A 23,832-nucleotide genomic window follows, 5' to 3' on the forward strand; every position below is an offset into this window, starting at 1 on the left:
TACTATCATGATTATTAAATGTTAATGTAAGATTCTAAAGTCTGAGTCATTAAAAAATAAGAGGCAGATAGGATGTGAAATCCAGCTGCTGCTGCTACATTTGACACAGGATGTGGCAAAACAGTCAGAACGCTTCTGGCAGCCTGGATTCTGTGTCAGGCAGACAAGGGCTGTGGACATGAACCCAGCGTTTCTTTGGAGATGTGCCTTAAGAGAAGATGGCCTTCTGATTTAAATCAATTTAGCCTTCCTAGGGTGAGGGTATGCTGCTGATAACCTGCTGGTAACACAAATGTCAGCAAACACGCAGCTAGTCATAAAAACTGATGCACTGAATATTAATTAAAGTTGTGTTACCCAGATGGTATTTCTGATTCCAATACAGTCATGTGAGACCAACGATACTGCAGCTGAAGGCATTAACTGTTTCTAATATTCAGCTCTTTCTCCAGGGGCTTAAAATCAGAACTGAAAAAATCTTTACAGTCCTTATAGGTATGTTATGGCAGAGAATATATCTCAAAATTAATATGCTGTATTATAAATCAATTTGGACTAGTCTGCTGTATATTCTTAGCTTTTGAAAGACATTAATGTAGAGTAAATGTATTGTAAGATAACCTGTGTGGTTAATGTGTCATTGCAGCTTCTGGCTAGTAAATCAAATGATACATCTATGTCCAAAACTTAACCAAAGAACATAAAATTGAGATTCTTGTTAACAAAAAGTGGCACTGAGCATGCTGAGCACTTTTCAGATGCATAAGGAAAAATGCATAGAGAAGCTCCCACTGAGCTCTGAGTGCTGAGGCAATGGATTTCACTCTTCAGTGCTGAATCTGAATGTCACTGCTAAGTTTTGTCCTTGGTCAGCTATGGGGATTCTTAATCCCTTTTGGTCAGGAATTCAGGATCTTTATTTTAATCATAGGGCACAGTGAAAAGGACCAAGAAAATTATATGAAGCAGGAGGAAGTTTTTCATATGTACACATTTAACTGAAAAATTCATCTGTATTGTAGCAGTGTTTGTCCATAGCCGTGCAGCAGAAGAAAACAGTTACGTTATTCTCTTTACAAGGTGACTGCAATAACTTAAAAAGGCTGAAAGCCGTGAGCCCTGCCAGGGGTTCCATCTCACTTCTGCAGAGATTTTGGATATGTAGAGAACCCTCAGCTATGCCTGAGATGCTCTAGTTGTGGGTCCTGGGGGTGATGGGGACCATGGATGGCATCAGTCTCTTTCATTTGCCTCTCTCCTCTTTCTTGGTGAAAGCAATGTAACTGCTGATAGCTGGGGACCTGGGAAGAGAGATGCAGCTGGGCATCCAGATGTTTTTGTTGGACTTCTGTGTGTTGTTCTAGATCAAATCTCAATTATCTAAATTAATGAGGGCAGGGAGGAAGAAGTAGTGGGATGATCTCATTTATTCCAGTATGGGGCAAAACCCACTGATGATACTGAATGATGTGTAAGGGATTGTGGGAATATGTTTGTCACTTCTGCTTGTAAATTCCTGTAGATTGCATGGCATGCTACACAAAGGCAGCTTTAAGTGGTCAGGGTGAGTCTGCAGGGAGTAGCACACATGCTGTGGCAGGAGCACTGGGACAATATCAACTCACCCAGCAGGAGCTGACTCTGCTGCGCGTGGTCACTTACCCATGAGTGATAAGGCAGATGTTAGCTTGCCTTGCCACTGCCCTCCCACTTCTGTGTTCAGGTCTTGGAGGCGCTCCATCACGTTTCCGTAGCACACAAGCCCATTACCCACGGAGCCCCCCTGGCATGTACACCTGCAAAGGGATTGTCATTTTAGCTGCATGCTGATACCCCAAGGTGTCATCGAGGCTCACTCTAAACCTGTGCCAGCTGTTTTTTAGGAAGCTCCAGTGCTTCAGTTTTTGCTTTTTTCAGTCTTTGCTTCTGCATGCTGTCAAGTGCGTCAGTGTGTAGAGCAGCCTGATGGCTGCTTGCCTGATGAAATGTCCTTCTATCAGCTGGCCCAGGAGGCAGTGGTGTCTGCCTTGCAGGACCTCTTTGAGTGGGGGCCATATGACACCTCTGGCAACCTCACATCTCTGTATGTTTCTGGAGTCCGGAAAGCCACCAGATAGGCCTGCCTTGTGGGTGATGAGAGGCTATGGCATGAGTGTATGGGATGCCACAAGGATACCTGTACTTTAATATTATCTTTTCTTCTAAAGCTGCTGTAGCAGAAAATCTCTTGCTTTCTCAGATGTATGCTTTATGCTGCTGCTGTCTCTGTACTGGAAATAGCAGCTCATCTGTAACACTCTGGCTGTCCCCTGGGGACTCCAGCCTGTGAGAGGTGTCAGTGACCTACGGTTGACACAGTCCTATGTATGTCCAAAGCAGATTCAGGTCACGGTGCCTGAGGGAGGGACAGGCAATGCCTTGAGATTGGGCTCAATGGCCTCACTGCCTTGGGATGGGCTGCATATGAAGTAGCGTGTTGCATTCAAGGCAAACTGTACAATTTATGGCAGAACCACCACAAATGTCAGTCTGACATTTTCTGTTTTATGAGGGAGGGAACATGCCTCATGAAAAAGGAACATTATGGCCATGAAAGCCCTCAGTGTCATGAGAGAGCTGGGGAAGAAATTGTTGGTTGTCAAGGTGATTGACACATACTTGCTATTAGGTGCTGATGGGTACAAATGGTAGCGCATTTCAAAGAGCAGCTAGGACTTGAGTGTGCCTTGGCCTTGTGTCAGCCTGACTGCTCACCAGGAGAAGTGGTTAGTACTTTCTAAAGCATCTGAACTCTTCAAGCCTGCCTCAATGTGAAGGGCCATCAATACCTGCTGATTTTGCCAATCTCAGATCTATTGCAGTCTTCTGAAAATGAGCCCCAGCTTGGCTGTGCTTGGGAGACTGGCTGGAGGTGTTAGCTCAGTCATTTACTCATCTTCAGTGCTAAAATTAAAGCAGGCACTTGTCAACACGTAGTGTGCACAGAAAGAAACCCTTACTATATTTAGGAGGCTAAACAACTGTATGGTATGTGTTGTCAAACATTGGCTTTTAATAGGGCCCTTCCTAATATAGTCTTCAGCATGCTCAATATTCACATGAGCCCTATCCATAATGATGCATCTCTCTGGATAGGATTCTGAAGTCATGGCTAGAGAGGCACACTACTCTACACAAGCAAAAGATGTTCTATATATAGCTAATGACCTTGTTTGCATGTGCTGGTTGTTACAAACACACATCTGCCACTCACACCCCACAGCAGTATCAGTCTGATGCCAAATCATCTCCTGTTTCCCACATATGGTGTCTACCATAGCTGTTTCTCTGATGAAAACAGCACTAATTGAAAGTCCCCATAGTTCCTGCAGGCTGGGGGACTGCATACAGACTCAGAGGGATACTCAGATTTGGGCCAAGAGACTCAGCCTTTGATTCCTTCTGGTCCTGGGTAGAAATATCACTCTAAAAGTATCTTAAATTTTCAGGATACAGTTCTAATGATATTTTTAAGGGGTTCTCTTGGGAAAAGGGTATGATTGTAGAGCCTGGATTAATAGGTTAGGGCTGGGACAGAGGAGCAGGTCCTCCTTGGGAGCTGAATAATTTCTTCTGATAGGGTAAATATTGCTTTATAAATGTATGTAATGTAATGTATTCACTTGGAGTATTGTGTGCAGTTCTGGTGTCCTCAACATAAAAAGGACATGGAACTGTTGGAACAAGTCCAGAGGAGGGCCATGAGGATGATCAGGGGGCTGGAGCACCTCCTGTATGAAGATAGGCTGAGAAAGTTGGGGCTGTTCAGCCTGGAGAAGAGAAGGCTGCGTGGAGACCTCATAGCAGCCTTCCAGTATCTGAAGGGGGCCTATAAGGATGTTGGGGAGGGACTCTTCATTAGGGACTGTAGTGATAGGACAAGGGGTAATGAGTTAAAACTTAAACAGGGGAAGTTTAGATTGGCTATAAGGAAGAAGTTCTTTCCTGTAAGGGTGGTGAGGCACTGGAATGGGTTGCCCAGGGAAGTTGTGAATGCTCCATCCCTGGCGGTGTTCAAGGCCAGGTTGGACAGAGCCTTGGGTAACATGGTTTACTTCAAGGTGTCCCAGCCCATGGCAGGGGGGCTGGAACTAGATGATCTTAAGGTCTTTTCCAACCCTAACTATTCTATGATTCTATGTGTACAGGCAAGACTGAAAAGAGATGGCAACTATCACTGCTTCAGCTTACTCAGGAGGAGAACTGCATCTCTCTGGAAAAGAGGAGCTCAGCTATCTGTCTCCACTTTACCTAAATACTTGTATAACAGAGTTTTTGTTTATGAAGCTATAATTTCTATGTTGAAGACATAGAATAAAAATAAGAGTGGGATTAAAAAAAAGAAAATAATTGAGTTTAGTTGAGGGAAAGTCAGTTCTACTTGGAAATCAGAGAGGTCATGGTCTAATATGCAGCGTAATACTGCACCAGTTGAAGATTTGTAGCTTCTGGTCAAGGCTGAACATAATTACTGTGCTGAAGCAATGCCATAGAAAGTGTCAACACTCACTCAGGGAAGATCTATATGGGAACAGAAAATAGAGACAATCTTGATTTTCTAGGAGGTTGCCATGTTATGTTCACAAACCAAATGTTTGCCTTATTTACATCTTTGTCTGTACATGAGGTTTACTTCTGTACAAATAATTTGATCCTGGAGAAAGTAGAAGTGACTGAAAGAGGGAAGGTAACAGCACAACTGCATCTTTAAAAAAACCCCAAACCTGGCCTCTGTTACAGCTTTGTGTTTTAGAAGTAAAAATCCCCACCAAAAACAAGCCTTCCCAAATACATTTAAAGTCTGGGGTGCAGTCAAAATACATTAAGTGTTTGTCACTTATCATAAACAATTTATTGTGCCCACATTTATCAATCAATGTTTTTCTTTGTAAAGTTCCTCTTTCATAAATATATTTTCCATAGTTGGAAGCTATCCAGTATAATTTCAATATTTTTCAAATACATAGGTTTAGTTTGATTTGAATCCCACTGCTTTCTTCTGTATTTGTTTTTGCCATTAAAGGTCATTGAATGAATGATGTGCAAAGCATCTGGAATGATCGTTTTCCTCCCCAGTCATAAATATTTAATTTTCCTATTCTAAAATTCTCAAAACTTCCTCAGCTGTAGAAAATTCAGTTGCAACAGTGGAACAGTGACAAATCAGGAAAGAAAGGTCCTGATTTATGTGATGTGGAACTTCAAGGTAAATTTTCAACTCATATTGACAAGTGTGGTAGTATATGATACTAGGGATAGCGTAAGTATATATTAAGTGCAACTAGAGGGTAATATACTACCCTCTAGAAATAAACTAGGGGATATTTGAGGTAAACTTGTTTGAAATGCACAATATCTTACACAGAAGTGATGTTCATATTACACTGTAAGAGAAAGCTGCATGATTAAGCAAGTACTGGCAATAAGAATCCAAATTCTTTGGTTTAAGATAGCTTTGTTAAGCTTAGTGTTAAAACCGAGTTTCTACATCCTAACATCTGTGTAGCAAACTTCTGTGCAGGAAAACAAACTCTGCCAGAGGTTTTGCATTATCCCACGTGCTTGACTAGAGGCTTTGAGGAATCTGCTGAGGTTGGTGTTGCTTTCACAGCATGGGGGTCAGATTCCCCACTTGTATCTGTATTAGTATACTAAAAAAGAGCGAGGGCTGCAGCTCTGTCCTGTGATAATTAATGCTGATTAATTTTTAGCATGCTGCCTGGCATGTTTCTGGCACACACCAAGTAGCATTTACCCAGGCAGTGCCCAAGCACAGTTGAAGGGATAACGCGTGCCAGGAACTGCTGCCAAGAGGCAGTTTCTCTGTTTTGGAAGAAGAGGAGGCTTTAGCTGTGAGCCAGATGCTGGATGCTGGCTTGCCCTGAGGAACAGAAAAGAGGCCTTGGTCCTTTTTATTTACTAGTGTAGAATTGACCTCTGAGTGCTATAAAAATAAAACTTAGTAGGTATTAGCAGTTGGTCTGATTTCATCAGGCACTATGCTAATTGTCTGACCCTAACCCTATTAAATCTTGTGATTTGTCCCTAATAAAGAAATCGTTGATGATGACTTCAGGAGGTGTTCATCCACTGGATTTGTTTTAGCAGCCTGTTTACTAGTGGGAGGAAGGGGAAATTGGGTCAAACCTTTAGTAAGCAAAAAGACTCACATAATCTGTCCTGGTGCAGCCATTGAGCATTTAGCTTTTTTATGGCAGGTGTTGTTTGTTTCACAGATGTCCGTCATGCTGCATCCTTTCCCAGCTACAAAGTTTGTATAGTGCTCCTTGCATTCACAGTGGGACTAAATTAGAAGGATGGGAGATGGGAGAAGAAAATTAGGTGTGCACAAATTGTAGATTTCGGCATACTTTCTGGAACAAAGGTTTAAAGACAGTGAATTTTAGTTAATCACCCAGTGAGTTGAGATACAAGTATAAAGCTTATCCACATTTATACAACTCCCTTCTAGGTTTTATCCATTCAGGAAAACTGTTGACTCTAAGGTAAATTTCCTTCAGATAAAGTCCTGTAGATTCACTTTTTTTTTGACCAGAGAACATTTAAAATCAGTGGGGGTAGGTCAAATTTGTATCTCCATTCCACAGCTTTCTGCCTCTTAAAATGAGTGCCAAAGCATACTATTAATGAGTGAGGTGTATCAGAACTACCTTTTACACACCAGCCATATACAGGTCACTGAGGCACCCCTCAGAGAAGCAATTTATATGACTGTGAACTGCAGGATCACCCTGGATGACCAAGTCCCTTTTTGGCACTTGAGGGTGTCCAGGCAAAACAAACAAACAGTCTTTGAAGTGTTGCTTTCTTGATAGTGAAATGTGGCTTTACAGACACAAATCTGAGCCAGTTCCCAACAACATGAACAAAATGCAGCCTTTATACAGCACCTTTCATCAGGTGTCCACAAAGACACCCGATTACTTCTTTCTTAAATACACTAACTTTAGGCCTTTATCTGGTGGTACCGGTGTAAGGAATCTATTGGTCTTACAAGCGCCCTGTGGTAAGAGAGGCAAAATTTAACTGGGAAAATTTCATTTCAGTGCCTTCATTCTGGAGAGGCAAATCTGAGCCGAAATATCATAGGAAAAAGAACCCTGTTGCCATTCCCATTTTCAGAAGGGAAACATGGTATACATAAATTGAGAAGAGAGGTAGACTGATTCACTCCTGGTCAACAGTAGGACTTATGCCAAAGCTAGGGTTAGAGCTTCATCTCTGCGGCCTGTTCCCGTTACCTTTATGGCTTCTTTTTGGAGAGAAATTATTATCTTAGGCACTTAACAGAGGAAACATCTGGGGCATTCATTCAACACTAACCTTTCCTGGACCGTCATATATACAAATAGTGGACTCTGCAGGGCAATTCCCATATGTTGCTTGGCAAGGGTCTACAGGTAAGCAGACTTGACCATCCCCTTTGTAACCTTCTTGACAGGTACACCTGTGCTGATTTGGTCCGAGGTAAATGCAGTCAGCATTAAGATCACAGATCTTTTTGGAGCATGGGTTGACAGCTTGTGAAAAAAGAAGTAAATGAATTATTGCCTGCAGTTCTCAAATTGAAGACAAGGATTTGCCAGAGCACCATCATGTCAAACAAAGCCTGGGTAGACTAAACTTCTCATAACAGCCAAGTCCGAAGTATTGCGGCGGCATGAAGACAGAAGGGAGGAATGTGTTTATGCTAACATAGCAACTAGCTGTTTGCTTTTTGAACAGAGATGATCTCTTAACTTGGGAAACTGAGTTATAAACAGATTACAACATGTAATGTGCTCATTAAAGTATCACAACTATTTCCTGTTCTGTGGTGGATTTTAACTAGAGAAGGTCAGGTAGGTGACAGAAGGTCTACACAAGCTTTAAGCCTGTGTTAGATCAGTTGGAAAATATTTCTTAGTACAATAGGCATTTACTGCTTTCTTTCCGGTAATTAAACAACATAATGTCATCTGTTCAGCAAGTACTTCAGTTGAGTATTCCACACTGCTGTGGTTTCAGGACTAAACTGGAAGCTACTTCCACAGGCCATTTTTATCGAGGCTATGGAATTATTTGTTCTTGTTCAAAATCCAGCAGTGCTTGAAGAACATCTTCTCACACCTTTGTGTTCACCTTAGGATATAATTAAACACACACTGTAGCTAGAAAGTGGCAGGCCCTGAACTCACCTAAAAGGTGGTGCTGCTCACTGTCTTCCCCTCTCCTCCACCCTGTGTTCCCCCTCAGATGGGACTGAGAAACTTGGCAATGCTCAGTTTCATTCTTTCAAGCCTTCTCTTCTGTTCTGGTGTGAAATCGTGCACACACACATATGCACATGCTCAAATCAACTGTAAGCAGTGCCACCTCCAAGCTGAGTCTGGGGCAGCCAGTCCTATATCCCCACTTACATACTTAGCTGTGCTAGAGCTGCTTGTCCTCTGCTTCCCAGCCAGTCAAATATAAAAGACACTGGCTTAAACCACAGGCAACCCTAGTGTCTAAAGGTACTGGGAGAGAGAATGAACATTCATGCAGACTGCATCAATATAAACCCCAAGAGAGGCAGGGATACTAGCATCCTCTGCTGGTTGCTGCAGTTTGTGCCTTGATTGTCTATGCTGCCTGCTAGAACCTCACATTCCCCGAGGACTGACTTTCTAACATCTTGCTCTTGGATGGTGTTCAAGCCTATTCAAAGAGGATGACACCACAGCTAGGACCAAGAGGTCTGAATGTAAATATTTCCAGATGGAAGAAAAACGATTGAATCTGTGGCCTGATCCAAGACAAAATTTACTAAATAGTGCTTCTAGCATCAGATGCAACCATTTTCTTCATTGCAGTTGATCTAGAAAGAAAAGCTGATGCTCTAAGACTAATGTAAACAGTGGAAAGAAAATCTGGACTCTTGTAATACAGCTAATTTGAGCATTCAATGGCAAGTTGTGGAATCTGTGAAGACAACTTTAAGGCAGACTTTTACCTCCGGCTGAGATGCTATTAGCTTTGTTTCATGAAAAATAGGAAAGATAAAATGAGCTTTATTTATCTGTAGGGTTTATGCTTAGTGATGAAAGTGAGCCACCTCATGATGGATATTCAATAAATATAAGCCTTTGGTTTCTGTTTTTCATGTTTATGGAAATAAACCATGATGTTGAACTTTATCAAGTAGAAGGATGTGATAGGACTGGATTGGTAAGCACTGATGACCCAGTATTCACACTATGTATTTCGTGAAGGTTTACTAGCCTTACTCTGATTCCCTGGAATGAAGCTTGTTAGCCTTTGGACTGATGGGCTTCTGAAGCACATTTTAGGGTTTAGTTTCATCCTGAAGGAATCTAGTTTGTGCACATGAGAGTGCTTGGGGATATGAACCCAAGAACAACTAGATGGTGGGATTTGGTTCAAAAGTGTACTCAGTATCTGAAATATAATACTAATGATGTTGTATACAAAGAACTCAGCAGACATGAAAATTACTTACGTTCACATTGTGTACCATCCCCATGGTAGTTGGGCAGACATGTGCATTGCAGTTGTCTTCCATCCTTGCCTGAGGCAGTACATCTGGAGTTTGCAGGGCACCGCAAGGCCTCACATTCAGCTATTGCTGAGGGACAGAGTGTGACAGGTTAAGCTGTGTCTGCACTCTGTACCAGGAGGCATTGTGTTCTGCAGCGTACTAGTTTAAAACATGCCTGATCTAGGGACCATAAATTCCATTGCTGTCATCGTTTTTCTGGCTACCGAAGTGGTGATGATGGTTAGGGAGCTCACACACAGGGTTTGAATTTAGGTGTATATTTGGTTGCTCTAGAGTGATTAACCTGTGACTAATTTTACATTCGTCCTTACCAATTCTAACTGTATCAGAGCTGTTGAATCTAGAAAACAATCTACTTACGCTGATCACAGCTGAGCCCTTTGTATCCAGATAAGCACGTGCATCTTCCATCCCCTGTAATTCCACTGTTGCACACTCCATGGACACAGTTGCAAACTGTATGGAAAGATGGATTGGTTTTACTGAATAATAATGGTGTTTGGAAAGACATCCTTAGTGGGTATCCCATAGCAAATAGCATCCTGGCCAACAGCTTTGAGCAGACCAAGCTTTTACTTGAGTTCCTGAATGTAGAGGCCTCCATTAATAAGATCAATAATCACAGTTACATATATCAATAAATAACATACTGATTTTTGCAGGCTGTTAATAGCCTGGGGCCTGAAAATTGTCAGGACACACACACTATAAACACCGAACTCTCTGGTTGCTGATACCATAAAACTTGTAATATTTGACATAGAATCTTGAGACAAAATCGAATGTAGTGTGTAACATAGACTATTTTTATCACAGACCATTTGTTAACAAATTGCTCATTTTTGCTTCAATTCTCTTTCATACACCTCCAGAAGAGATGAGCTTTGTGACCTTTTTTTTCTCCCCATAAGCAGGATTTATGTAGTTAAAAGGATGATTAATCACTGTGTAGGTCTCAGGCTTTTTTCTGGCCCCGTTCCTATAGTCTGTCATTTCTGGTTATAAACCTTGTGACAATATGTGCACAAGATGCCATATTCAGAGTTGAGGCAACTATGAAATCCTTTTTGAAGGTTCTGTTGTTTTAAGCTTTAAGTATACTTAAAAAGCTCAAATATCTGAAAGCTGAAGTGTAATATGTTGCTTAAATTAGTATGCAGCTGAGTCCTCTGGTAGCTTCCTGGAAAATAATTGCATTTACGATATCAAATTCATTCAAGTACCCCATTTGCATGAAAACTGCTCAGTCACATTTCTGTGTATCAACACTGGCATCCAGTGGACATCTGGTGGAAAAAGTGCCTTTGAGTCAGCAGTGCTGTAGGATTAGTATAGAAAAGCCAACACAGATTATTTAAATTGAGGCCATTCGTGACTCTTCTAAGAAGCCATTTCATGTAGATGTTGAGGGAAAAAGAAAAAAGATTTTTACTTAGAGATGAACAACTATTACCACTAAAGAGATGTTTCTTAATACTCATTCTTTTTCAGGCAGCTTTCTGGTTTGACAGTTTAATGCTCAGCAGGAGTAAGGAAGGTAAAGAAAATACTAGAAATCCTTAAGAAGCAGGCAAAACTGGAAAAATGTAATACAAATATATACACTTGTGATACATACACATTTTAAATGGTGAACATAATTCTGATCACTCCCTCAATATCCTGCTTCTCTCAACAGAAGTATGGCTAACTAGTGAAATCACAGAATCATAGAATGGTTTGGGTTGGAAGGTACCTTAAAGCTTATCCAGTTCCAACCTCCCTGCCATGGACAGGGAAACCTTCGACTAAACCAGGTTGCTCAAAGCCCGATCCAACCTGGCCTTGAACCATCTACCAGCCAAAAACTGGAACTAAAACAAGTCCATCCTTTTTCACACTTTTGACTGAATTATGGAATTCTCTGGCACTGTGGAGAGCTAAAGGAAATTGGTCTCAGGCACAAGGTAGTTAATTTAGGGAGGATCAATCCAGGATCCAGAGCCTTTAAACACTGCAATTTGAACTCAGTCTCTGGGTGCTTCTACTCGTTTCCTGGGTATTAACTATTGGCCTCCAATATGGAATACTAGGCTACAAGGACTTTTGGCCTGTTTCCAAATGGCTTTTTTTTTGAGTCAGGTGTACTGATTTCACGTATTTCATGCCTTAAGAAAGATGGTCTGGTTTGCAGATATATTTATAAACCATACCAAAATACTGTAAGCCACTATAAGTCATGCACTTGATATGTTCCCACCCAATATTTTGACTACTGTAACAGCCTTCTGTATTTAGATTAAATAAATGCAAATCCATAATTTGTGAAAAGTGGGAAAGATAACTGGCTACCTGAGAGGCACACCTGCAGAAACACACAGATGATCACTGATTTGATTATTTGCTATAGCAAAGATACTCAAGACAAGATAAAGATATTTTTGCAGCACTACACCATGTTGTCTGTACAGTCCTGAGTTGAATTCTGCCCCACTGTGAATGAGGAATGCAGTAGCTGCCTGTTTCCTTTTCTCATTGTGTTCCCTGAAGCAGACAGCAACTCTTGATAGAACCTGTTACTCATTTCACTGTTATTTTTCAGTGTCTGAATACAGCTTTCACTTGCCTTTCTTCCCCACTTCAATAAAGAAAGCTCAAACTCACCTGATGTGCAGTAAGGACCAAATAAATTATCTTCAGCACATTCCTCACAGGCTGTCCCACCAAATCCTTTCTGTGAATTACAGAATGGAAACAAGAAATGAAGTTTCTCATCTACCCCTATGCAGATAGATATATGCTTAGCAGCCTGAAAACCGCACCTTTAGCTGCTGAAAGAAAATAACATGGCAGGTTGATTCAGCAAATCAGAAACTTCTACTGCAAACACTGTCTTTTGAATGATTTTTTTTTCCCCTTTCTCTCTGCCTTCTTAAAAATAATTTTTAGATCTTGCACTTCAAATCAGGTGTTCTGAATGCTGAGGTACTAATAAAGAACAGTAATCAAGCTTAATGCCCAAATCATTCTTACAGTTGTTAGGTTTTATTTTCTGAATACTACTCACTGTCTCTTTTCCACGTGTCCCAGATGTGCTTTTGATGTAATGGAAAGATTAACCAGTAGAGGGGGAGGTAGAAAAGATTCACTTGAGTTGTTTTTATTTAAAGATCTTTTTGGCTGAAGTTATTAAGCACTGCATATTGCACTCTCCGCAAAGGAACATTGTAGTGAGGATATAGCCCCAAGCACAAGTACTTTCTAGTGAGGGCAAAAAGTTGTAATAGCTCACTCTAAGGAAAAACAAAAATAGAGGAATTCAAAACACCTGAGTGAGGAAGGCAAGACAAAAGGACTTTGTAATAATTTCACCCAAACATGCTCAAGTCAGTAAAAACAATAGTGCGAACATTATTTGTCCCAAACAAGCAAAAAATGAACTTCAAGCAGATTTTCTCAACTGTTTCTGAAATGCTTCCTTTTAATCTATTTATGCAATGGAATGTGCAGTATTTTTTAGCAGAACTTACATGTGGTTATGTTTTTTTTTTTATTTTAAAATAAAGGATCTACCTGGCAAGTGCATGTTCCATTTCCATTTATACCCTGGGAGCAGTGTCCTCTCCTGTTGCATGGTGATGCAGCTCCTCCTGGACATGCTAGAAATGACAATGTTTAAGCCATCAGTCATCTCGCTCTGACCCTTATGGTCCCCTTGCAGACTAGGGGTAACAATCCTGGGGGCTGCAGACATATGGGGCAGACAGGGACCTCAGGTGACAACTGATGTTTTGCAGCTGCCCAAATCTCTTAATGAGAATCTCAGCTTCAGCAGAGGCCATCACCTCCTCTGGTCTGGGAAGTTAAGCTAGTGACTGTAATCAAAGGATTGCACAAAAATAGTTTTCTTATTCTAAAATACCATATTGATTTTGTCCCTCCTGACCCACCTCTACCTGCAGACAGTCTAAACTGTTAAGAATGGATATAAGTGGAGTTCACCTGACCACTTCTTCTGCATATTAATACAACTCTGATTGAATATTTGCTGCCAGAATGATATTTGATAACAAGTTAGAGTTTAAGCCTTTTTATTTTCCCCACAAATTGCATTTACTTTACGTGGGAATTTTTTCCTTTTCCCCTCTACCTCCTATAAGACTGTGATATTTGATTCAGATAATCTTGGAAATGGGAATTTGGGTATCTCATAACCTATTTCTGTCCAAGGGGCTGTGGTCACTAGTAAAACCTTTGTGCCAAAGATGTACTATCCTCTTCAGATCCTCTGGTGCTAAAACCATAATTACAGGCAGTGATATGCCAGGTGAGACAGAATCTGACTAAAAACCCCAGCCAGCAGGAGAGAAGAAGAAAGAATGATGGTATTTTCAAATCAAAATAGTTTAATTTTTAGCTGAAATTATTCAATATTCACATTTTTACTGAAAGGTTGCCCATAGGAAAACCATATTACAATAATTTTTAGTCAGACTGTTCTGTCAGGCTTTTCTCCCTGTAGGGCTATCCTTTATTTTTTATAGTGGTGCAGCATCTCCATGAAAATTATTTTTAAATCCCTTTCGTAAGCCCTTCCTTCCTGTAATTGAAGTTCCCATTAGGTACCATAATCCTGATGCAGGCCGTATCAAACTCCTACTGCCCACATAGGTTCTCTGTGGTAGATTTATTGCTTATAAAGAGTCTTAGCTTGTTCTGTGTGGGTGGAGATGGGCAACACTGGATTTATGCTTCCGCTGAATAACTTAATCCCGATTTAGAGTGTTTAAGTGATTCGGAAGTTTTCATGACGGTGATGAACAAATGAGTGGATGCTACATATATACACCTAATTTTAGTGAATGCTTTGGCTTTATACCAATCTATTGATATTTCTTAATTACTTAATGATGACTCTGTACGGTCTGTTGGATCTGAGTAAGCTTCTTGTGAAAAAACAAGAAATCTAAAGATGAAAATTTTAGTGCAGTTTCTCATACATGCTGAAATGAAAAGATTTATTCAGAATTGACATGAAACAACCAGAAATGAGGTAAAGTAATAGCTACATGTACTTTAATCTTCAAGGTGCCTTTTAGTGAATCTTGTTTTCTGGCTACCCTGTGATAGCTACATCTCATCTTTAGCACTGACAAAGGTGCAAGCTGTTTAATATTTGCTCTGAACGGAAACAGTTTTACCTGCGCCAATGCTTTTATTGAACATGCAAAGATAGAGAAAACTCAGAGTTTATGGTATAGTTTCTATAAAAGGATTCTGTAAAACTGCTGACAAGTAGGGCTTTTTCTTTTTTTGCCATTGGCATTCATTGAGCTTCCTCTTGTCTTCACTGTCTCTTGTCACTTGTTTTGATACCAGCACCAAGGGACAGCTTTATCAGAAGTTTAGCAAATTAGTATACTGTTCTATGAGTTTGGCCAGGCCAATAAAACTCTTCCTCCAGCTATCAGGGCTGCAGGAGGCAGCACCAGGACACTGGAGTGGTCCTGGCACAGTCTCTTGCTGCTACCCTGGTGCCAGGGACAACCGAGTCCTTTGCTTTTATTGGAGATGTTCTTCAGAAAGTAGTAGGAAAGAGATGCTTCTGCTTAGAGCTGTCAGAGTATGAAGGCAAAATCTTTATATCTAGGCAAAAAAAAGCTTAAGTCTTTCAGCTTTTTCGCTTCATGGAGTTTAATTTAGCACTTCCTAAATGTTATCAAATGCAGCCTCTTGGATTACTTCACCTGCTTCCCTGGAGGCTGGAACAGTGGGTAGAACTTGTAAAGTTGTATTTTTGACCTTATAATTTCACAGAAATAGGTTTGTTATCTTTTCTTCTGGCCTTAACTTTTTAATTTTTAAAAATTTTTATTTTATCATTCTCACAGTGTTTTCTATTCATTTGCTCATACCATGCACCTTTCAGTTGGTACCCAGGCTTGTCTTTGGAGCCATGCAAATATTTGTCCACAGTGGGGACCTGAGCTGGCACAGGGAGTAGTTCCTGGTGAAGCCCGTCAGTTAAAAATATGGGACATCTGAGCTCCACCAGCTGTGGTACCTGTGGTTGGATGATACTGGCAGTGTTAAAAGGCTGTGCTCTTTTCCTCTGGACCTTTCTTCCCCTGTACTTTCCCCTTTTCCCTTGATGCCTCTTTACATAGGGTTGAGTGTGTGGCTGGTTGGCTTGGGGCACTTCGTGGTGAGGGAAGGGGACAAAGCATCTATCATTCACACTGTATATTTCAGTGTGTGCTATCATTGAGGAAGTCAGAGTGCTATTTAAGGCCTAATGTTGTCATTGCCATCAGATGCTAAATATGAAGTAAGACCCTAGTCAGGGATTTTTCTCTGGCCTCAGGAAGGACCGCTTTCCTCCAAACATTGCAAGGCGTGCCATATACTCTTAAAGAGATTGCGATAATGCAAAGAGCTATTTTCTTCCTCCAAATGACAGCAGAAACAATGCTGAGACCTTGATTCTTTGCTTTTTGGGGCCAGGAAGTTTGGCCAAAGGAAGAGAGGTTCCTTGCCTCTGCAGCCTCCTGCCTGCAGTGGTGCAGGCAAGACTCTAGCTCAGGGGAAGTGAGCTCTGCCCCTCATATGGCCTCCCAGAGCACCCTGAAGTATGGAATGATGGTCACATATGGCATTGCCTTCCTCCTACTGGGAACTGAGGCTGCATTTGGTGAGAAGATGATAAATCACTACACAAATGGTTATCTTCAGATGAAGACAAGACCACACACTACGTACTCAGCTATTTGCCTGTCTTTCCTATAGAAGTAGCTGTTGGGGTTTGATTATTTTGCTTTAGTAGATAAATGAGTGGTATTTAAATAACAGCTTGGGCTAAAGCTATATGTTTCTATTTGTTTTGTGGACAAAGGGACTTCGTAGTTATTGAAGCAGACCTTAACCCCATTAACTAAACAAGGAAATGCTTCGTCTGGGCAGGGAAACTTCCTCTGTGGGTCTTGATGCCCACTTCAGTAGTGGAGTTGCTGACAGGCTTTTCCTGAGGAAGGGGCAGCAAAAGGAGAGGCACCCCTGATAACTCCTGCTTCAGTAATGCCTTTAGCATTTGCTAGTGGCAAAAATGTTGGTAGGGAAAATTTTTTCAGGTTCTGCTGAAAGACCCTCACTGCCTAAAAAAAGTAAAGAATTAAAGAGATACGGAAATATTTCAGATACAGATAAGGGTATTTTTGACTTACGATAAAACATTTAAACTTGAAATTTGAAACATTTAGATTTTAAAATCCATTGTGGGGATCCTCCCAAATGAAAAGTATTTTTACAGGCATTGACTGAAATGATTTGTTTTGAAAATCTCACAACCAAGAGGGTTCCCTAATATTTTTTTTTAAATTTTTGGTGTATTTTTCTTTTTAAATGAAGTTTTGAATATGTGTTTTCCCCCAAATCCTCCAAGTTTTGTCTGAAAACTGCTGTTTACTTCTACTCCTATAATATGCTCTGAGGAGCAAACTTCTCATGGCAATAGTTGCTGAAAAGAAGAAAATTCACTGGTTTGCTTCTACTCAAATATTATAAGAAAATGCAAACCCAATACCCTAAATCACAAAAAGAGCTTACCCATGCAGTCTGGGCCCCAGCGTCCCTGGCAGCACTCAGGATGTTCAAATTCCTTCACACAGTGATGCCGGCATCCCGGAAAAGAAAGTGTGTGTGTTTTAATGTCTAAATAATACCTGAGGAAAAGAATTTGGAGTTGCTTTAAAGTACTTAAAAGCCTGCTGTGGGGAAAAGTGAAATTCTTAATCTCAGTGTCAGGCAGGATTGCTTTAAATGTAGTTATATTGGCCTGCCATTTTTTTTCCTCATGAAAACATACATCACACATCAAGGTCTAAAAAGATCTTTGGAGCTGTTTCTTTTGCCATAGTATATTTATTTTTCATTTTATTTCTTTTTTATTTGATCTCCCCCCCCCCCCCCATTTTTGCAACCTAACTGCAGCAGTTTTCTCTAAATATTGATCTGAAAGAGTTTTTAAAAAACAATTAATATCAAGGTTCTTTAACTATTAAGTGAACTCAAAATAGCTACATTTCCCCTAAAATGTTTTTTTTTAATTTTTATTTTTTTTAATTTTCATTATGAAAGGCAAGATTTCAATTTTTTTGAGATATTCCTTCTTGCATATACCCCCCACACCTCCCCAGTCTGGCAGTTTGAAAAATCTGTTATTTATATGATAATATATGATAATATGATATGAATTATATATCAGTATAATTTATATGATAATATGTATCTGTCATGATTTTGATATATAATTCATATCAAGTATGCAGAATAAACAAATAAATGATTTTATGATATCACTCAAAAGAATATCTGATAGGCCATTGATAGCAATGTTTATTTTCCTCTTATACCATTTACTGATTAATTTTAGGCTTGAATTAGTCTGAGTAAAGCTTTAGTTCTGGAGTTGGTGAGGCCAATGGTAAATGTTCATTAAGAAAATCACATAGAATAGAACATTTTTTATATGAATTAACATTTTTTAATTGATGGAGAACAATAGTCTTGAAGCAAAACTCTGACAAAAGAGATACCTGCAGTCTGGTATTCCAGTTCCGTTGGTAATTTTGGTGTAACCAGCAGGGCACTGGGTTTTGAGGTTTAAAGAGCAAGGCACACATTCAGTTTTCATTCGAATGAGCAGCTTTTGATCACATCGCTTCTTCATCTGTAATAGGAAAAGATTAATTAAAAAGGAAGAAGTTCTCTTTGTTGGTTCAACTCTGTCCCCAGTGGCATTGCTGAAAAATGACAAATTTAATTCAGCTTTTTTCCCACTAAACCACATATCAGGGCTTTGCAGTCATTCTCTCTGCACAAAATATATCCAACCACTGAAGGATAAACACTTCTAAGTGTTATATTTCTCTTGAGAATGCTTTGTCAGGAAATGCTAAGTTCAGCAGACTTAAAAGCCAGGTTACTGAGACAGCATCAGTCTGCAGAGTGTTAGTTCTGAAGCTCTTGCCCCTTGCTGTGGAGATTCTATTTTCACAAATGCAAACCTGAGAAATGACTTGAGAAGGTCACAAAAAAGAGAAAAGGCTTAGGGTGTTGTCACAGCAATGGCATTTTATTTTGTGGTTGTACAAGTAATAGGTTCGAAAATGTCTATATACAAAAAATAGTGTTTCTTTCCTACTACTGAAACAGTTGACCTGTTTTAAATCACAGTCTTTGTTGAACTTCATCTAATGTTGGCTTCATCCTCTTTCATCCTGGCAAGTATTTGTGGAATTAAACTTATAATTCACAAGTGGTAAAAAATGATCTAATGCAAACTATGACCTTTAAAAACCAACAACAAGTAATAAATGAAATCATCATTCTTGGAGAGGAAGTAGTGTGGAGTGCTCCTTTTTCTATTCCAAGATGATAATTTGTCCAGTGTTCTCTAAGTATGGACCTGCTTAGCTAGTCTTAACTCACTCAAGCAATATTGACCATGAGAGACTTCCTATCTGACACAGTAAAATTAAAATTAACTTTTTGAATGGAATTTCAGTTAGGCAGTTGAGTAGTCAATTAAGTCTGAATCATTACCAGGCCAACGTGAGGAAATGTTTAATGTTTATCTCTAAATACTCTACCTGCCCACTGTGTGTGTGTGCTCGTGTACGTGTGTATGTATGTAGGGCCAATTCTAGCAGCATCATCCATTTAAAAATGTTCATATATGTTAAGCACAGAATCACAGAATCATTAGAATTGGAAGGGACCTCTGGAGATCATTTGGTCCAAGCCCCTCAATAATAGTTAATAGTTGTCTATGGATGTTCTAAGTATTTTTCCAGATTATAAAGCCAGAAGGACAATTATTCTAGAGGAGCATAATTCAGGATAATGGAGCTTCTTGCATGAAATTTAGTTTGAGAGATAAGACTTTTTAGAAAACTCCCATTTGATTTGGAAATGGTCAGTTGTGGAGAAACAAGCTGTGGTATGTTGCTTCGATTGTAATTTGTCTCTGATGGTTTTGCTTCAGTCTCCAGCCATTGCTCTTTGTAGCTTCCATGATAGATAGGAATCTGTTCTGTTACAGAGTTTACTACTCCTTTCTTATGAATACTTATAGTCATCTCTCAGCTCCCCCTTGGAGCCAACAGCCCACATGGATGTGGAGTGTCAGACCCAACATTTCTGGGCCATTCTTGTTTGCAGAAATGGGCCCTGCACAGTCTCCCTTCAAGGTCTTCTCTGTCCCTTCCCTTGCCAAGTCGACCATTAACACTTTGTGCAGTAGCACCATGGTAGGATCTTCAGGTCATTTGCTATGCAGGGTGTGTTCCAAGTCACCACTTTCAAGGATGGAGCAATTGCAGTGCTGTTATGTGTTGCCCAATGGATATTCCCAGTTTGGGAATCTGTCCAGAGATTCCCCAAAAACATGCACAATTGCAGCCCTGTGCTGTCCAGGCATTATTAGACCTTTTGGGCACATGTGGGATGCTGCAGCCTCTTTGCAGAAACTAATGGTTAGCCTGGGTGAGTAGACTGGCACATTGGGCAGGATTTGGGCAGCCTGGTAGTCCCAGATGAAGCCCTCACCCCAGCAGTTTCTCCTCTTGTTTGTTATGTTTCCTTCGGTGTTTGCCACAGCAGCACATTTCAGTAGTGAAGATTGTGAGGATGTATCACAGACACTGATAATGAGATCAAATTTCATGAGCTCTGAGACACTCCATTTAATAGTCATCACCCAGCTATAAGTATATTTCAACATCAATTTAGTAGTCAAATTTTAGTCTTTAGAAATGTACTGTTGAAATCTGATTTGGGTAACATTCAAATATTTGAGTAGTAAAACGTTTTTCTGTTGCATAGATGCATTTCACGTGTCTTTGAAATAAAAGTAAGGCCTCTTTCCAGATGTGAGGGTAATGTGGATACAGCTTGAGCAGAATGTGGCAAAGCAGCAGCGAGCAGTTCCATGCTGGCAGGACTGAGCAGCCCCCCTGCACCTTCAACAGAGCCCAGTGCTGGTGGGGCACTGGACTGACTTGGCTTTTTGGGCCTCAGGTCTATGGTAGCTCCCACAGACAAACCAGAGCATCCCTGCACCTTGCTTCCCATCCAAAACCACCTCACAAGGCACCAACATAAGATGGCTTGAGCACTCCAAGCCTTTCAGAACACTGGTGCTCAACACTAGTGCAACCACCTTAACAGCCCATCGTTAGTAATAGCACCAGAGCAAGAACCAATACAGCATTGAATGTGAAGTCTAGGCATCTTAACTCACATGAGCATTTCCACTGAGTCATATTGGTACTGTTAATATTGAATAATCATAAACTCAATAGTGTCAGCTGATTTTTCTGAATCTTTAACCAAGTGTGATACTGAAGCCCTGCTCCTCGAAGGTGCTTGTAGAAGCTGTTATGAGTCTGAGGCTGGATAACTGGCTGAGCTTGTAGGATATTCAGATTCAGAAGTGAATAAACTGTCAGTAGGATGGCCTGAAATTATCTAATTGCAGAAGCTGTCACTGGAAAGGCACCCTACAAAACTTCATTTTGGAACAAGAAAATTTAAAGATATTTTTGAAAAGGTAAATTCCAAATAAAAATCAGTTATACCCTTTCCCTACCACTAGCTATAAAATGCTGTTTGTTTTGGAACGGTGGGGTTATTTCCACTTTCTTCCATTTCCTCTTCCCTTTTTGCTTAGGGAAGCTGAAAAAAGGCGATTTGTTAGTGGCTCTGTTTTTAGAGACAGAAATAGGTTTAACACATATCCCAGTACTTGTTTGTACCTTTCAAAGTATTTTTCCATTTAAAAAAAACAATCAAACAAATGGCAGCAAAAAAATAATCTGAGTGGCTTCCCTTCCCCTCCTAATTTCTCCCTGTGCTTTTATTTCCTCTTCTGCAAGTGTTTTTTCTCTAGATCACAGTAATTTAAAGCCTCATGTTGTGAGACAGTTTAGATGAATGAATCTCTCCATATTGAACTCCTGGTTCAGATTTGTAAAGAAGTACTTTCTGCCTCTGTGAAAGGATGGTGAAAACGGATTTTGTGAAATTCCACAGAGCAACAAGATTCGTACATGACAAATGTACCACTTCCTGAAAAGTTTACAAATCTTTTACTTAAATTCATAACTTTGTACAATTACTTCCAATAGCTCAATTCCCTAGATTTTTTCCCTACCTATCTGAAATAGTTTTTCCTCCTTATGCTTAGTAGAATTGATAATTTTTCACTATGGAAGAAGTTCTTCTGGTTTATCTGAAATTCTGATAGTTCTATTGCTTTTAATGAATGTATCAGCTACAGTCTTTTGCCACATTTGCCATTTTTTAGAGACCTTTTCGGTGTCCTCATGACATATCCTTTAAGCCAAATTCTCATGTGGAATGGAGATGCATTTCTGTTATGTCAGAGGACTGAGTTACAGAGGTCTTAGTTTATAATTCAGTGACATATGCATCAGTGACTGTTGAAGTGGGTTTTTCTTCTGTAAGGTACAGTATCTGATAACTGTTCTCTCTATAAAAGTGAAACAACCCCCACCTTCATACAGACATATAGCAATACATTACTTAAATAAGAAGCTGCTTCTTACCTCATCTGGGACTTGTGATGTCAAACACAGTTTCACTGCAGCCAAAAGAGTCAAAAAGAATAAAATAACTGGATTTCTTTCCATTGTGAAGAATTGGATTTTTTCTTCAGAGCCTCCCAGACATGCACAGTAAAACTCCGATGTCAAGTGATTGTTTGTTAGAGGTGCTATTTCTTCTGCATTCTTAAGCAAATTATTTCAAGGGACTCTTGTCTTCCTGAAGGAAAAATGAGTGAAGGATACAGCATGCGGAGCTCGCCTGTAGGCAGGGAAAATTCCAAAACTCAGGGTATTTGCTGCAAGTTTTCACTGAAGAGCTGAATAAACCCTTCCTAATTGAATGACAGGATATCCTGACAGGACTCTGTTCCTTTATCCCTCTCTCTGAAGCTGTTGACAGTACAAAACTGAGGACACTGAACTGTTATGACAGAAGATGTTTTCTTCTTTTGGGTGGGCATGGATAGGGGACTGTGTTTGCTATCTTTACAGTTGTTCAGCTAATCTAAGGCAGAGCAAAAGATCTCTGAATGTTGGCTTATCATCCCTAATAACATAGGGCTGATAACCCCTGAATGTGGTTCTGTGAGGAATACTGCCTACTTTATCTCAGGAGGGCAAAAGAACATCTTCCAGCTTTGGTTAGATGGATAAAAAAAAGGGGGATTTTTTTTTTTTTCCTTTTTGCTATTTTTCTTAAATCACTTTGACTGATTTCCTGGAGCCAAACAGAGGAAAATCAGCTTAGCTATGTTACTTGCATATGGCTGGGAGGAATGAGCAGACAGTCATTTTGATTTGCCCAAAGCAAGATGGTTTCTCTTAGAGCTGTTCAGCTCTTTCCTAGTGCTGCTATTTGCTTCTCTCATGTCTTAAATACCTAATAATTTGGATGCCTTTGCTTTATGCCCCTGACATTATAACTTTTCACTCATTTGAAGGCACTCCATAAGGATGCCTTAATACAAAGTTGTGCTTTGAAACCAGGTTAAGATTTTGAAGAGCCCACAGTGGGCGTAAACATTGTGCTTTCTCCCAGATTCCTACTTGTGGTCATGGCTAGATGGTGCATTCACCACGCGTTATGCTTGATGCAGTTGTACTCTATAATCTTGCACTCGGTATTGTTTTCTTAAAGAACTTAGTGGTGATATATGCTCTAACTGAATACTGCCGATTTGCTGGTAGGAGATGGCAGGGCAAGATGTTTCCTGCACGCTCATTAGATCCTGTTCCTTTCTGCTATACAATAAGGAAAGTAAATCATTTCTTGTTTATGCAGACAAGATAGCAGCCAGAGGTTGAGATGTACATGCTGACGGTATGTATGGCCCTGAGAAGTGCCGTTTCTCTTTCCTGAGGTTGAGGCCTTTCATGTTACTTTGGGTTTGCATACAATGTACAGTCTGGTCTGGCGGAAGGAATGGCTCAGGTTTTTCTCCAAAAGAGCAGAATCCTGGAGGATCTCTCCCATGTGGTGATAGCTCGTGACCACATCCTGTTCTCCTTGGGATGTCTGGGAGTAAAACTTACTCTCCCTCTTCTGAAGCTGTGTCTTGTTGGAACATGGGCAGGGTGGCTTTCTAGGCAAGGTCTGTGGTACCTGAGCTAAACATGGTTGCCTGG

At 40.3% G+C, this 23,832-nt stretch overlaps 1 protein-coding gene across 3 annotated transcripts in view; it reads right to left on the bottom strand.

Moving 5' to 3' along the window:
- The window catches only part of STAB2 (stabilin 2), an 82,119-nt gene extending 59,577 nt beyond the window's left edge, over window positions 1-22,542 (bottom strand). For 2 of the 3 annotated variants that reach the window (XM_062616340.1, XM_062616341.1), the window contains exons 1-10: window positions 22,207-22,541; window positions 18,172-18,305; window positions 17,183-17,298; window positions 13,154-13,239; window positions 12,245-12,314; window positions 9,962-10,057; window positions 9,542-9,667; window positions 7,384-7,580; window positions 6,210-6,343; window positions 1,663-1,796 (exon numbers count right to left, since the gene is read on the bottom strand). In XM_062616340.1, coding sequence (XP_062472324.1) covers window positions 1,663-1,796; window positions 6,210-6,343; window positions 7,384-7,580; window positions 9,542-9,667; window positions 9,962-10,057; window positions 12,245-12,314; window positions 13,154-13,239; window positions 17,183-17,298; window positions 18,172-18,305; window positions 22,207-22,290 — 1,177 coding nt within the window. In that variant the 5' untranslated portion in view covers window positions 22,291-22,541. Of the gene's footprint in view, window positions 1-1,662; window positions 1,797-6,209; window positions 6,344-7,383; window positions 7,581-9,541; window positions 9,668-9,961; window positions 10,058-12,244; window positions 12,315-13,153; window positions 13,240-17,182; window positions 17,299-18,171; window positions 18,306-22,206 lie in introns of all 3 variants that reach the window. The other variant, XM_062616342.1, reaches the window with a different exon arrangement.
- Window positions 22,543-23,832: the final 1,290 nt, after the last annotated feature.

This window comes from Pezoporus occidentalis, unplaced genomic scaffold (genome assembly GCF_034315485.1).
Source record: "Pezoporus occidentalis ecotype Australia unplaced genomic scaffold, CSIRO_AGI_Poc_V1 ctg19, whole genome shotgun sequence".
NCBI classification, from domain to species: Eukaryota; Metazoa; Chordata; class Aves; order Psittaciformes; family Psittacidae; genus Pezoporus; species Pezoporus occidentalis.